The sequence below is a fragment of the Propithecus coquereli genome, unplaced genomic scaffold (genome assembly GCF_000956105.1).
Source record: "Propithecus coquereli isolate 6110/MARCELLA unplaced genomic scaffold, Pcoq_1.0 Scaffold292, whole genome shotgun sequence".
Lineage (NCBI taxonomy): Eukaryota > Metazoa > Chordata > Mammalia > Primates > Indriidae > Propithecus > Propithecus coquereli.
Genome location: NW_012148530.1, coordinates 1,271,085 through 1,287,290, shown reverse-complemented (window position 1 = coordinate 1,287,290; position 16,206 = coordinate 1,271,085). Strand labels below are relative to the sequence as shown.

The window sequence follows — 16,206 nt, the reverse complement described above, 5'->3', positions numbered from 1 at the left end:
CAAGCACCACATGTACTCGCCATCAAATTGGTACTAACTGATCAACACTAAGGTACTCACATAGTAGTAATAGTATTTGGGTGCTGGTCAGTGGAGTACACTGTATGGGGGAAGGGCATATTTGGAATCCTGGCTTGGGCGAGGCCAGGGCATTATATGTGACCAAAATGTTCGTACCCCCATAATATTCTGAAATAAAAGAATCCCAGCTTCATAGGATTATTATGAGAATTAAATGATTGAATGTATGTAAATCTTTTAGATCAGTGCTTAGCATATAATAAACAATTAATAGGTAGAAGGGGGAAGGAAGGAATGGGTAAATTCACACCTAACAGGTACAATGCACACTATCTGGATGATGGACACACTTATAACTTTGACTCAAACTGTATAAAAGCAATTCATGTAACCAAAATGTTTGTAACCCCACAATATTCTGAAATAATATTATAGTAATAAAATTAAATTTTTGTTATAATTGGCCTCCTCTCTAATCAACTAAATTTATTCTTCCAATTTTGTGGAAACAACACGAAACCTACCAGCAGTTTTTTATAAATAATTCATTGAAGGCAATAGCTAAAAAACCAGTAAAATCTAACAGTAATAATAGAACCTACGTAAGGATTATTTTCCCTCTTGAGGCTGTTGACCAGTCTTATAGTCCTTATGAAGTCACATTGGATTTATCTTGTGGGTGATATTTTCACTTGGGAACTTAATTTTGATTAATTTAAAATATTATTAAGTATGTCATAATATCATGCAGCATAAAAACACAAGTCCCTTTTCTTGTGCCAAAATTCGATTTCAGCCTCATTATAATATTAATAGACGTTAAACCTTCTCGGATCCTTTTGATATCCTAGGTTTAGCTGACATTAATATTTTGCAAGTAAGCAAGTCATTGTCAAGAGATGTGATTTGAAATAAATTAGTCATAAATTGAATCTCTACTTGATACCCAGCGTTGTGCAAAAAAAAAGTAGAAAATATAAACCTTGTTGTGGAGCCTCAGTCCAAGTGATAAATAAAGACTAACCAATGGAAACTTTGAGAAAACACTAGCTATGAATAAGTGATCTAGGAGCTGCTGTAGTGTTTCAATAGAAAAAGACACCAGGAAAAACTTCAATAACAAGAAAGTTACAGTGATAGAGAATTTTGTCATGTTGACTCTTAAGTGGAAGCGGAAGAAAATTTTTTTTCCTAGGAGAAGAAAAAGATGGAATTTTTTGAAAGGCAGCGAGTCCAATCTGAACATGGGTAAGGAAGGATGACAGGCAGACTGGAAATTAATGAAGACCTTCTCAAAATAAGGAGATGGAATTTCTAACTCCCTATAGGCCCTAAAAGTTCCTCCCGAACACCCAGACAACACTGCATATCCTCGGATTAGAATTACAGATTATATCTCTTCAGCAAGACATTACATGTTTCAGCATTATTTCCTCCTCCCCCTAACTCCGAATTTACAGCTCTTCTTGCTCTCTTTTAAAAAAGATACTTCCCTCTTCTCTGCCTTTCCCCATTTATAAGCCTCTTGCAGGGCAGCTGCTAAGTGATTAATAGCCCATCCCTTCTTTACTGGTTCCTTAATACGGTTCGCTTAGTTCCTTCCATTTTTCCTGTTATGTTTCAGAAACAAATCTCCCTAGCCAGGAGTCTGAAGTACTCTTTCAGACCAGCAAATTTGGCTCTGTAAAAATACCCTTAATCACTGGGGTCCTATGTGAGTGATGTCTTGATAAAAATAATGAAGAATTATTGAATGAAAATCAATTGCCTCTGTGTAGGAATGTACCGATACTGATGGTAAAGACTTCATATTTTTCAGCAAGATGCCCCCTGTGGATTTCATGGACTCAAGGATAGATGAATATGATATTTTTATTATTTCTTAGAATTAAATTATATTAATATCAATAAAATACGCTTACCTCACAAAAAGTGTTGCTTCCATTGCTTTTCTACATGGGTGGTGACCGCCTGAATGGCCAGTACTACCCACTGGACATATTAGAGTTCCATAGAATGTACCTGGGGTCATTGCTATATTGTATGGAACAGTGTTCTTTGAAGATCTTAGGTTTGTGAGGATAAAGGTCATTTTTTCATTTCTTAAGCTTTACATGTACTCAAGGGCTATGGGGATCGGGAAAGAGTTGTTTGGCCTGGGCTTTGCTCTCACAAAAATATTAAAGTTTTAGGATTTTAACATTATGTTAAAATTTGAGATTATAAATATAGACAAAGCGACAGATTGACAGGATTAAAAGAAGTGACTGCTATGCAGCTTTAACCTTGATTCCTACATGTGAGATCACATGGTCTATGGATTATTTTTTAAATAAATAATTATGAGTTGAATTATTGCATTGTAGGACATTGATATTTGTGGTGCAACATTTAGGACAGAATTACGTCTATAGACTTATGAGTCAAATATTGCTGTCAATGGAAACCATATTTGCTATGACACTTCACACTTTGTTCAAAATTCTAAAAATGTACCCTGTCAAAAATATTGACATTTTGCATCAGTGAAAAATACTTTACTTGTTATACCTGGCGTGCTCACAGAAATAAAACACTGAAAGATTTATATGATAAAAGTTCTTATTTTAAACACCTAAAAGGTAGGTTTCTAAAACATGGCATAATTTTTCTAACCCTATGTTTGGACATTTGTTTTTAACATACAAAAGCCTCAAACAATGGAATTGATGGGTTCTGATTGCACCAGTGTGGTTGGTTGTTTTGTACTGAGAATTTTTTTTTCTGCCTAGGGTGACCCTGGACTGCCTGGGAACCCTGGCTACCCTGGACAACCCGGTCAAGATGGTAAGCCTGTGAGTACTGAAAGCTTAGTCATCTCCAGTATTGGGATTGTAGTGTCAAAGTAAAGACTGCACTGAGCAAAGTGAAACATGCAAGGAGGACTTTATTCATGACTACTGCCATAGGAGAGAGAGACTGAACTCAACTCTGCTGAAGCAAAGGGAGGGAGAGTTTTTGAGTGCTTGGGTGAGCTGGTGGGAAAGAACTAGAGGATTTAAGCTGGGAGGTTGATTAATGGGATGAACATTGAATTATTCCTCAGTTTGCAAATGTTTTCCTCTGCAATCAGACTATCTGTGTTTGCTAAATGGTGCCCACCAAAGTTAGGCTCCTACACTCCCACTGAGACTGGAAAACAAGGCACTGTTTTCCTTGATATTACATTTCAAAGGGATGGCTCTAAGGTCCTTGAGAAAGACATTAGACATTCCTGGGTATAAAATTGGCAGGAATCTTTTAAAAAGATTTACATCTCAAAGGGACAGAGAAAGAATACACAATTACAAGTTCTCTAAAGTAAATGCTCTAAAAAAAGGCAGGGGGCTGAAGTCAGGAAGAAGCCTGCCTGCCTAAGTTTAGTCAGACTAACAGTAACGTTAAGTCCAGCTTGGCTGATAGAATCAGCATTCTTGTAACTTTTTAGTTATATTACTTCAAAATTGTGTTCATCTTTGCTAAAACTAAAAAATTGTCCAGTGAGTTCTCGGTATCATAAAGGGCTAGGTTTAGAATGGACATATTTGAAACACGGACTTGGGGGGGGGAACCAAGGGCAACACACGTAACCTAAACATCCGTACCCCCATAATATGCTGAAATAAAAAAAAAAAAAAAAAGAAATCCTATCATCTTTTCCCTGCATGTCTATGGAAGTTACCAAGTTAAAAATTTTTTAAAGGTGATATTATTTTCCCAAAGAATATATGCACTGGAATATGTTTATAGTCTGACTAAAAAAATAATGTCCTCTAAGGTTCAAGAGAAGTCTAGAGACATCTAAAGGGAACATAAATCAACTTTAAAGCATTTTTTTAGGCAAATATTTATAGGTAAGTCACTGTCAGCATGTTTATAAGAGCAAATAAACATTAAAAATTAGCTTTCGAATGTTAAATAATAATTGTCACCAAAGATAATATTTCCTAAAGATAATATTTCCTTAACTCTTACCGTGAAAGAGTGGGACTGTTGTACTGTGAGTCAATAATGTTCAAGGAATGAGAGAACTACAGACCTTATGTTAAATCATTAATACCCCACCCATCCAGGATAGAAGAGTTGCTTAGGTTCCTGAGAAAGGTTTGCTAATAAATTAATACAAACCAACTAGCCAGCTTTTCAAGAAACAGTGATGTGCTGAGGCCTTTTATACCAGTGTTGTACAGAAAGGGGTTAGATAAACAGGTGAGCTTCTCTAGAGAAAGATTATCAAAGCAGAGAGGCTGGAGAGACAACAAAGTGGTGGCCAGCTGGTGCTGCGGAGAGCCATGGAGCTGCTGTGTGATTGGGGCAGCACTGCCCAGCTGACCCGCAGGGCTGCAGAGTGTGATGGCAGTCCATTTAGGGACTTTGAGAAAGGACATGACTTGCTTTGGTTTAGGATTTAGAAGGATGAATATGAATGTTATCTGGAAAATAGATTAAATGGGACAAGAGTGGAAAAAGGGAGACTATGAAGGACTTTATTTCATGATTCTAAGTGAGAGGTAAAGTAGAGGTAGAGGTAGAAAAGCTTAGACTAAAGTGATGTGGTGGAAGAGAGAAGTGGTCAGATTCCGGATTATTCTCGGTATAAATTTGATCAGAATTGCTAATCAATTTAGATGTGGGGTGTGAAATAAAGAGAGGGCTCAAAAAATAATCAAAGTATTTTAGGTTGAGCAACTGGGTGGATTGTGGTACCATCTACTGCACTGGAAAAAACTGGGGGAGAGGTAAGTTTGGTTGGGGGTGTCTTAGTCTATTTTATGATGCTATAACTGAATACCACAGATTGGGTAATTTATAAAGAAAAGTTTATTTGGCTCATGGTTCTGGAGACTGCAAAGTCCAAAAGCATGGTGCGAGCGTCTGGTGAGGGCATGTCAGGAGGCATCATGTGGCCACAGCATGAACTAGAGGGAGGAGGGTAAGGGCAAGCAAGAGAATGAGGGGGCAGAACTCATCCTTTTTATCAAGAATCCACTCCTGCAATAATTAACACACTCCCAAGATGACAGCCTTAATCCATTCATGAGGACAGTGTCCCCATGACCTAATCACCTTTTAAAGGCCCTGCTTCTTAAAACTGTTATAATGGCAATTAAATCTCAACGTGAGTTTTGGAGAGGACAAATATTCGAACCATAGCAGGTAGGAATTGAGAATGCATTTTTGGACATGTTGGAGGTATCCAGTTGGGACTTATTTTCATGTAGACATATGTAAAGCCATGAGAGTGGATGAGATCATTTCTGAAATGAGTACCGATAAACTGAGCTTGGAGCTGTCTTACAGAGAAAAAAAAGACAGGGAGAATCCATTGAAGGAAACTGGGAAGGACTGATCAGTGAGATAGGAGTAAAATCAGGAGAGTGTATCATCCTATCAGTTGGTCATTATTGTCAAGAGGTCAAGAAAAATGAGGCCTATGACTAGACCATTGGATTTGCTGTATGGGGGTAATTGAGGACCTTGATAGATGGGATTTCAGGGAAAGTGGGTACAAAAGCTGCGTTGAAATAGGTTAAAGAGAAAGTGGGAGATGAGAAAATGGTGACAGTGAATACAGATGCTTCTGAGAGATCTAAAGGGGAGTAGAGAAATGGAGCAGTAGATGGGGGAGATCTGGGGTAAAAGCAGGGCCTTTAAAAGATGGGAGATGTTTTAGCATGCTTGTATGATGATGAAAATGAGGCAAAAGGGGGGAAAATCAAAGTTGAGGAGGTAGGAGATATTTGCAGGAAGAAAATCATGGGTAGGTTGGAGGGCATTGACTCCAGTCACAGGAGAAGAGTTAGGCCTGGATGAGCATGGGTGGTTAAACCTTATATGGTATTGGGGGCCAAGCTAATAGCACAGAAATAGCTAGGCAGTGTATTTTGCGGGAAGAGGCCGAGGACATTATCATCAGACAGCTTCTATTTGAACTGAATTGAATGGACTACAAACCTAATATCTCCTCTTTTGTATTTATCTTCAATCCCTGTTATATGCTAATATTTGCCTTGTAATTTCCCTTATAACCCATTCCTTTCTCATTTTAACATAACATGTCATATGACTTTGTTGCATTTAATCACTGCAATTCCTTCATTCCACTGAAGATATTTCCCTGAGGTCCTGTGTGAGTTCTGTGCTAATCACACTGAGGAAGATGATTTTTATAAATGTGAGCCTTCTCTGCTTGGAGACCTCTTTCCTGGGATCTACTCTTTCTGAGGCTGGCAGCTGAAGTGCCGCACCGACTACAAAACAGATACACTTCATAGGCTGATAGGTCATCTACTGGCACATCATAATGACACAGAGCTCCCTGACAGCACTGCAAATTCATTAGGCTTTTTGTGTTTTTCAGTGACGAAGAGTCTTGGGCAATGTTCAGAGGGGAGTGCTGTGCAGGCCTTCCACAGGCTATTGGCCCTCAGTTTAATATCTTCCCATGAATGAAGTGCTAGAGATTAGTTATCATTAGCCTGTTATAATAACCATGTATATTACTCTATGACCGATTTAAGTTATAATGGACTTACTGGTTCACCTCATTCAGTACATTTATATATGTGGTTTTGTGTATGTGTGTATGATTTTGTGTATAGGTATAGCTATTATAGTATCTGATAGTAGTGTCAAAGAAAGAAAAAAAATGGCGGTAGGCACAATAATGGTGCCCCAAAGATGTCCATGTCCTAATCTTTAAGACCTGTGAATATGTTACCTTACATGGCAAAAGGGACTTTGAAGATATGGTTAATTTAAGGATCTCGAGATGGGAAATTATCCTGGATTATCTGGATAGCCAAATGTAATTACAAAGATCTTGATAAGAGGGAGGCAGGAATGTCAGTGCCAGAGAAGGAGATTCAAAGAGAGAAGCAGAGATCACAGTGAGGTAGCCACGTGCCAAGGAAAGTAAGTAGCCTCTAGAAGCTGGAACAGGGAAGGAAAGAATTCTCTCCTAGAGCCTCCACAAGGAATGCAACAGGAATGCCCTGTTGACACCTTGATTTTATCCCGCTAAGAGCCATTTCCAACTTCTGACCTCTAGAACTGTAAGATAATACACTTGTGTTGTTTTAAGCCACTGTGTTTGGGTAATTTGTCATAGCAGCAATTGGAAACTGATGCACCAACTCGAATCCTGTTTTCCCAAAGTTATGACTTTTTCTTAAATACCACCCCCCCGCCCACCACTCCCACTCCTGTTTCTTTCCCTCTGCAGGAGATGTGAGGTTGGGTAGCCAAGCAGGAAGAGCAAGCAAGCATGGGAGCCAAAACAGCTGAGGGTCATTAGTGTGTGTTCAGGGCCAGCACCCCGCGGGTGTGGGAAGGTGTGGGTGGGGCCTCTGGCTGGCTATTGGAGCCATCTGGACCAAGGAAACTTGGACGGAACAATTCGAAGGGAATTCTGCTTTGTTTGGACTTGTTTCTGTGCAACCCCCCTCAATAAGCCATTTGAATCTCTTTCACACATTATAACCAGGCCAAGTCAACTGAAGCTTTAAATAGGAAATTATTCCACTCTGGAGAAATACTAATTTTCATAAGGAAAGTACCTTCCACCAAAATTAAAGAGCTATTTCAAATCCTTCCATTTATTTCTCATTTTTCTATCAGTTAAATGACTTCTTTCAGCAGTGTCTTTACTTTTTTATCATTATAAAAGAGAGTAGGGGAAATATGTACATATCCTGCTAGGTAATTCAGGGGAGTGCAACTACTAAAAGCATTATACTGATACAACATTGATTTTTTAAAGAAGGCCATATATGGAAATAGCACTAGTTTATGAGTTTATAGAAGTTTATATTTTTACAGTGCTCATTTCTGTTTTTGTCATTATTAGTTACTCTTTATGAAGTAACATACTTTTTAAAACAAAAGTCCCAAGCTGATCTTTGGAGAGATGTGGGGTTGTTTTGCTTTCTACTTAGCAAAGTTGCTTTGCTTTTATGGGCCTCAGTTTCCTTATCTGAAAAATGAGAAGATGCTTCCAGATGAGGCCCAGGTTCTCTGATTTTCTAAGATTCCATGAAGGCCACCATGTTTGCTAAGAGAGAAGTAGGCTAAGCTGTAGAATTCTAGAGATGATTTTACATATTAATGGCCTTAAGAAGTGAGTTGGGAAGACTGACAGCACACTGCTACCAATAGACAAAAGGGTGGGTTGGTCAGTAGGTCACACTTAGTGACCTCTCCTTGCCCCTGCCCCCTTCAATGTGCCACTGAGAGGACTAGTAGTACCAAGAAAAGGCCAGCTTTCCATGGAGGATTACACCTTACAGAAGTAGTAGTCAGCACAGGTGGAGAATTTCAAAGTTACATGACTTATCAAACCACAAAATATGTGCGTGTTGGGGGAAGTTTAGTAGGAAATGCATTTGGATAGGTAGGAAGGAGAAAGGAGAGAAGAGCACTTAGAGTTCTTGAGGCCATTTTCATGGGCTTGGCTTTCATTGGAGTGAGCTCTGGAGCCATTGGAGTAGAAAAGTTACGTGATCTAACTTATTTTTAAAAAGAAGAACTTTGGCTTCTGAGTTGAGAGTAGATTTTATGAAGATGAGGGCAAAAGGAAGGAAAATGGTCAGGAGGCTCTTGCAATAATCCGGGAGCGAGATGATGGCAGCTAGGATGAGGGTGGCAGTGGTGAAGTGAAGAGAACTGCTTATTATATTCTGGGGATATCGTGAAGTTAGAGCTGACAGGATTCGCTGATTTATTGATGTGGGTTTGAGAGAAAGAGAGAAATCAAAGGAGGCTCTAATGATATGTGGAAGAATGAGGGAGAGAAAATTGGGTAAGGGAAATCAGGAGTGTGGTTTTGACTATGGTAAATTTATATGTTAGACATTCAAGTAGAAATTTTTAAGTGGGAAGCTGAATATAGAAATCTGACATTCAGGGTGACTTTCCCTTTTGTGAAGAGTCTTTTCTTGTCCTTTGCCTATTTTCTATAGGGGTGATGGTATTTTTCATATCAATCAATAAGATCTTATGCTTTAAGGGAATTAATCCTTTGATATATATGTCGTAAATATTTCCTCCAACTATTCATTTGGTTTATAATTTTGTTTTAATTTTTAGAAATGTAAAGTGTTCCCAGAATCAAATATTTTCTCCTTTTATTTGTTCCAGTGTTATTTTTTTCAGCATTAGGTACTCTACTGTATGTTCATTTCATTTATCATGATACTTAATGACTTTTCATTCTTGATGTCATTGGGAATTTATTTTTGTATTTGGGGTGACACAAAGATCCAAGAAGATTTGGAGAACTTAGAGAATGAGCTATTCTAACAGTGAAATTCAGCTGGAATAAATGTATGGCTCTTACTTGTCTCTGAGATGTGACTTAACCTTGGTGAAAATGGGATCAAGATATATAATGGGGCTGCCTGAAAGACCGATGTTATTTTTCGCGTCGTTAATGGATATATGATATCTGTATTGAGAAAGGTGACACTCTTGCCTCTGGAGTGTTGGGTTTGGTTTAGGATGCTACACTTGAGGGACATGTGGAAACTGGGATTCATTCAGAAGACCATAGCTAGGAGAGTGTAAGAACTCAGAGGACAGCCTATGAGGGAGAGTTTACTGCATTTCGGGTGTAATTCAAACAAGGGATGCTGCTTTCTAATATTTAACAATGATGGTGGAGAATAGCAGGACAGGGAGGAAAACTAGCACTGAGGCCTGCAGAGTAAGCTTGATGGGGAGTGAATAATTAGTAGTAAAACAAGTAGGACCCATGAGACAAGCTTTTTATGCCTTCCTCCTTTCAGACCCTTGACTGAATATGGTTCCAGTTGTGAACTCAACAGTTTAAGAGCTGTGGGGAATGTGGGGCCGAGTGCCATGAAAGTTTAAAGAACTGGAAAATGGGATATATTCAGATAAAGGCCAAAGCAATGGCTATTATTTAGCTTGGAGAGGAAAATCACAAGAGGCGGCTTAGTTATGAAGTGTATGAAATGTCCTTCTATCAAGAAGTTTCCACCTGAACTCTCCTTTCACCTCAGCCTGGGCTTCTTAGCAAGCAGATTTATGTATTTATTTCGTATGTTTCCTCTTCTTCCTCTTTTTTTTTGAAAAGATTTATCATCCAACTTTCTCCCACTGCCATACTTTCTCCCCTCAAGAGAGTCTCACTGATAAGCTAAAATATGGACCATTTGCCTCTAGTGAACTATCCTATGCTTGGCAGTTTATCTCTTTTTTTTTTTCTGTAATAAAATATTATTTAAAACTTATGTCTTCGTAAAGCTTTCCTAGACAAAGCCTTAACCTTGGTGAAAAGAGATCGACATATGTAATGGGCTGCCTGAAAGGGTGATGCAATTTTTGGCATAGTTAGTTGGATTTATAACATCTGTGTTGAGAAAGATGACAGTCCTGCCTCTGGAGTGTTGGATTCAGTTCAGGATTCTACACTTGAGGGGCATGCAAGAACTGGAATCCATTTAGAAGAGCGTAACTGGGAGCACATAAGAACTCAGAAGATAGCCTAAGAGGGAGGAGTTACTGAACTTTGGGTGTAATCCAAACAAGAGATGCTGTTTTCAAATATTCAAGAATTATGGTAAGGAACGGGTAGACAGGGATGAAAACTAACACTCAGGCCTGCAGAGTAAGCTTAACGGTGTGTGTCTGTATATGTGTGACTAGTGAGTAGTAAAACAAGTAGGACCCATGAGACAAGCCTGACTAGCTAATTCACTTTTCTTCAGTACTCTCCTTCCGTAAAAATCATATGTGGAACATTCCATGTTTATCATATGTATCCCTGAAATTGATAATTTATATTTTACATACTATAGGTAGTATATATAATGTAGACATTATATATATACACACACTGTTATTTGTATATTTATTACATTCTTCAAAGAATCGTTCTGCGACACATCTAGCATTTGTGATTTTAACGATAAGTTCATGCTTATATTGTGTCTTCTTTTGACTGTAATCTGTATGAATGCAGGGCTGCTTCTACTAGGAGAGTTCTCAGTAGTGGTGACCGATTGGACTCAGTATGTATTCATCTGTCTGTTTGCTTATTTATTCATTCTGTCATTCACTCAGTCATATACCCTATATTTGTTGGGTGTTTACTGTGTTCCTGACACTCTTCTAGGCTAAGAGAATATAGTAATGAACACAACAACACAAAACAAACCCAAATCCCAACCCCAGCCATTTTAAAGCTCACATTTCCATTGAGGAGAGACAGATAATAAATACGTGCACAGTATCGGGCGGTGTTAAGTACTATGGAGAAGACCTGTGATCCCAGCGTTTGGGCAGCTGAGGTGGGAAGATTGCTTGAGCCCAGGAATTCGAGACTACAGTGAGCTACGATCAGGCCAATGCACTCCAGCCTGGGTGAGCAAGACCCTGCCTCACAAAAAAAAAAAAAAAAAAAAAAAAAAAAAAAAAAGTACTATAGCAGGAAAGGAAGAGAGGGAATGAGGTTAGATATTGATTAATTGATCACCTGCCTTTGAATATGAAAAGCATAATTAGTGGAGATTTAGGTTGAGAAGTAAGAATTACTAAAAGCGGTATCTGTTACCTGAAAAGGTTGTACATTCTCCTTTTGAAATAAGCTTAGTATAACTTTTAAGTGTAACCTTACTCGGGGAATGAGGCAACGTACCGAAGTTTAATTAAATTCTGTGTATCTCACAGATTATTTGTCATTTGTGTGCTTAGCTCAAGGCAAATATAAGAAATTGGACGATGTTACTCTATATTTATATCCATCCACCTTTCCCTACAGGACGGAAGATTAGATTTAGATTAAATTTCATGTGTAGTAAATGTAGTTTGCTTTAATTTGAAGCAGAAATTCTGTTTACTTCACAGCAGTATATAGCTTCTTATTGTCATGTATAAATTACATTAGCCCATAAAAATGTTTTTTATTGTGCTACTTAACATTTTGTAACCAATTAAACTACACTTTCCTCCACAGTCTCCTGCCAGTCAGTGATATCATCAGCTATAACCACTACATGAGCCAGAAACCTGGGCATCATTCCGCAACTCCAAATTCCTCACCTCTCATAACCTGTCATCACATTAGACTAAATGCATCTTGAATGGACTTGAGTTGTACCTACCATTCCCTCTCCCACCTGGTCTCCATGCTTTCCCTTGGCCCTCTCTAATCCATCTTCTACAGTGTAGCAAGTGATCTTTTCAGATCTCAAGTCTTGTGTGACCCCCTGGATTAAATGACTTTTAGTGGCTTGGATAAAGATCGAGTCTTTCATAAGACCCACAAGCTGTGCAGGTAACCTCCAGTCTACCGTTCCAGTCTTGTTTTCACGTTTCCCCTCGCTCTCTCCTTTGGCTCTGTGGATATGGTACCTCCTCTCCTGTTGCGTGGCGTATAGAAGGAATCCCTATGCATGGTGCTTCCTTTAATATTGTCTCTTAGGAAAGCTTCTCCTGACTTCTGCTCTTCTCCTCCCATAGAAGCACAGTTCTTTCTTAGAACTTAGCTCAGGTATAATTTTACATATATTAAATATAACCTATTAGTCAAATAATGTAAGCAATCAATTAAAGCATATAAACTAACAGTCGAGTTAGGTAGCAAATTAGTTTTTACATTAGCTACACAAAGAAAGATTTATGAATTTTCTTGGAATTTAATTGCATAGAGCTGTAAAGTCTGCCAACTACTAGAAGATTCCACAGTGAACATTAAAAGTACACACTTGATTTTGGTTACCTAGTTACCCTGGCTGTGTACCTAAGAGTATCTGTTGGAATTTTGGAAAACTTTGAAGAAAATTATGTAATAGAACAAACTTTAAATCACATTCTTACCTTTTTAAAAGAAGGCTGACATCCAGTATTATTTATCTGGATTTTATTCTTATTTTTTAAATTTAGAGTAGTTAAAGGAAACCAGTATTTCTACCCTCCTCACTACTTTGAAAAAAATATACATATTTAGATTGGCAGAATATTTTATGGTATGATTAGAATTGGGCTCAGAAGAGATGGTGACCCTTGCACATTTTAAGATTTTTATTTCTTTAATTTCCATGTCAATGCTATACATCTTTCCTGGAGCCCTGCAACTATGAATCATGGAAGAAAATTAAATTGATTCTGTATTCTTTTCTTCAATCCTACAATTTGGCAGTGAGAATATTTTTTTCCCTAAAAATGACTCATTTACAAAGAGGCTTTCTGTGAACATGGAAAAGGCTTAAATACTGTCAGAAATCTTGCAGATGAGGGTAGGGTGGATATTTGGACCTGCTAATAATTGCAAAATGGCAAAAATTCATGTAGAACAGTATTAATCAGTCAAAGATCATAGGAAATTTGTAGTTCTGCAGTGAAACACAGAAACTTGTGTGTTCAAAACAATAAAAACTCAGTAAGCTACATAAAAAGCTTATCATTTTTCCTGTTTTAGGGCATTTTTCTTGTTTTAAGGTACCCTTTTATGAGTCAACCAATGTTTTATTTCTTTCTCTTCTTGGAAATTTTCTGTGTTGTAATATTCCCCCCATTAACCTTTATTTTCCTGATTTTTACTCCAAAATTGGTTTTTTAAATTTCATCCAGTTTCTTCTGGTGTTTTGCCCTGGGATCCCCCAGCTTGGATTTGGTTTGGTTTTCTTTATTTTGTTACTAGGCATGTTACCTCTAGCTTCTAAAATCAACTTTGTTAGTGAAATATTGCAAGAATGGAAAAATAAACACCATATGTACTCAATACTAAATTGTAACTAATCGATCAACACTTATGTGCACACATAGAAGTAAAACTCAACAGAAAGCAAGCAGGTGGGAGGGGGGAGAAGGGGAAGGGTAAATTCATAAGTAATGGGTACAGTGCACACTGACATTTATAACTTCAACTCAAACTGTACAAAAGCAAATTAGTAACGAAAATGTGTGTACTCCCATAAAATTCTGAAATAAAAAAATATCGACTTTGAATTTCTTTCTGCAACTAAGATTTCAAAAATGCATCTCATTGTAAGCTTAAGAAATATACATACCACAGTATTGTTTTATTGTGAGAAGCATTTATTATTTATTCCTGTATTTTAATTCCTCCAAGGACAAAACAAACAGAGCCATTTGGGGGTGGGTAACCTGCGGCCTTAAGGCAACATGTGGCTTTCTAGGTCCTTAAGTGCAGCATTTTGATAGAATCCAAATTTTACAGAACAAATCATTTTATTAAAGGGGATACAGCAGGGAAAGATAAAGCTTTTCTTGTCTCCTTTGGTGCTTGAAATCAGAAGGCCGCAGGTTCCCCATCCCTGCAGTGTTCTTGTGCTTTTGTACAATAGTCATCGAGTCTCAAGAAAAGAAAGAAACTCACATTTATTGAGTTCCTGACATCTGCCAGCCATCTTCACTTGTGACTCTATTTATTTCTTTTCAAAAGTGAAGAATTCTTATCTCAGTTTATGGTAAGCCTTTGCTAAGCAAAGTGACTTAGCCAAAATTGCATAGAAAGTAAAGGGAAGAGCAAAAATTCAGCCCAAAGTCTTTTCTAATTTCAAAATTCATTATCTTTCCACTTCACTGTGTTGCCTCCCAGGATTTGGGGATTTGTTGACTCTGCTTGAGGTCACATTATGAGTCAGAGGTGAGCCTGGAACACAGTCCAGGGCATCTCCATATTCTTTTAATCTCTTAAAATGTAATGTGTCCTTTCTAACAAATGTACCACATCAACCTCTTCGAAGAGGAAGGACAGTACAGTGGCTTTTGACCTTTTGTAAAAGATTAATTTTCTAAAAAAAGTAATAAGGCAGATATGACATTTGGCTTAACTTTTGAAAAAATGGGAAAGAAAAGTAATTCATTAAATGTGAACTTTGCAGATGACCGACCATTTTGATCAATAGCCAATCTCCATGGTAACTTTCTTTTGAGGAATTTTATGAACATTCCTTTCCTCTGGGCACTCAGAATTCTAAATAATTTAAAAATAGTCATGCAAAATGGACTTCTTTGAATATGATGAGTCATTCTAGAATGATCAGATCTGCTCCACCATGAAGCACTTTCTGGTGATGTTCCCACTGGCTCTGTCAATTTACTGTGTAACTTTGGGCAAGTACTTAACCTGTGTGCCTTAGTTTCCTCATTTGAAAATGGGGATACATTAAAGTGTGGTTGTGAGGAGTAATATAAATTAATATATGTGAAACATTTAGTATGAAACATGATAAATACCACATAAATCATTGCAATTATTATTTTTTCCTATTATAACAGTCTATTATAAATCATGTCAGACTATCTAGAGAATGCACAGAGGGTTTTGAAGGATCTGAAAGATATTCAAGGTGGTGGCATTTATAAGTAATCCAGTTCCATTCATTGCTAGTAGTGACAGAGTCGAGATTTAATTTCAAGCCTGATTCCAAAGTGGTTGAGGGAGGAGATTCAGTGATAACTAAAGTGGTAGAGATATGGGACTGAGAAAGCTCTATGTAGATTCACCTTCTTCTTTCTTTTGACTGATCTTGAGAACAGGAAACACATGATATTACTAAAAGTTTCATTTTTCTACTGAAAGCCGCACAAACATAACAGAGTTCCTTGGGGAAAGAAATTTTACACACTTACGTGCAGAATGGGTGACTTAAAGGTAAATTCTTTCAATGCTTGATCAACAAAAATGTGCCAAAAAGTGTGTCCAATGCTGTAAATACAGAAATGAATTAAACCTAGTCCCTGATCTCAAGGGGGCACATAATCCAGTGGTAGAGACAGTGCTAGTCCGGAGAGCAGATGGTGGGTTTGAAAGTTGCAGGTTGTTTTGTGCAGTGCATGGAGATGTTTATAATGAGACTTATTGTTCACTGAGGAAGTGAAGTGGTTAAGGATTGGACAAGGGGACCCAAGAGAAATATTTGAATCTGAGACATCATGGAGAAATCAAAACGATATACTCTGTAAGGAACTGAATGGAGTATGGAGGAAGGGATGATGGTTAGTGATAAAAACTATATAGTCATCATCATTCTGGAAGTAACTGAAAAGGCATTTTATAAAATAGGAAATTTAAGTGCATGTAAAAGTAGAAAAACAATAATGTAAGACTGATTTTTCAGAGATAACCATTATTATTATTATTATAGCTAGCAAAGAATATTAGAATATTTGAAAATG

At 37.6% G+C, this 16,206-nt stretch overlaps 1 protein-coding gene across 1 annotated transcript in view; it reads left to right on the top strand.

Annotated features, from left to right (window-relative positions):
* The window catches only part of COL21A1 (collagen, type XXI, alpha 1), a 201,934-nt gene that overhangs the window by 25,532 nt on the left and 160,196 nt on the right, over positions 1–16,206 (top strand). Inside the window, exon 9 of the mRNA XM_012648707.1 lies at positions 2,793–2,855. Within this exon, the coding sequence (XP_012504161.1) occupies positions 2,793–2,855 (63 nt within the window). The remainder of the gene's footprint in view (positions 1–2,792; positions 2,856–16,206) is intronic.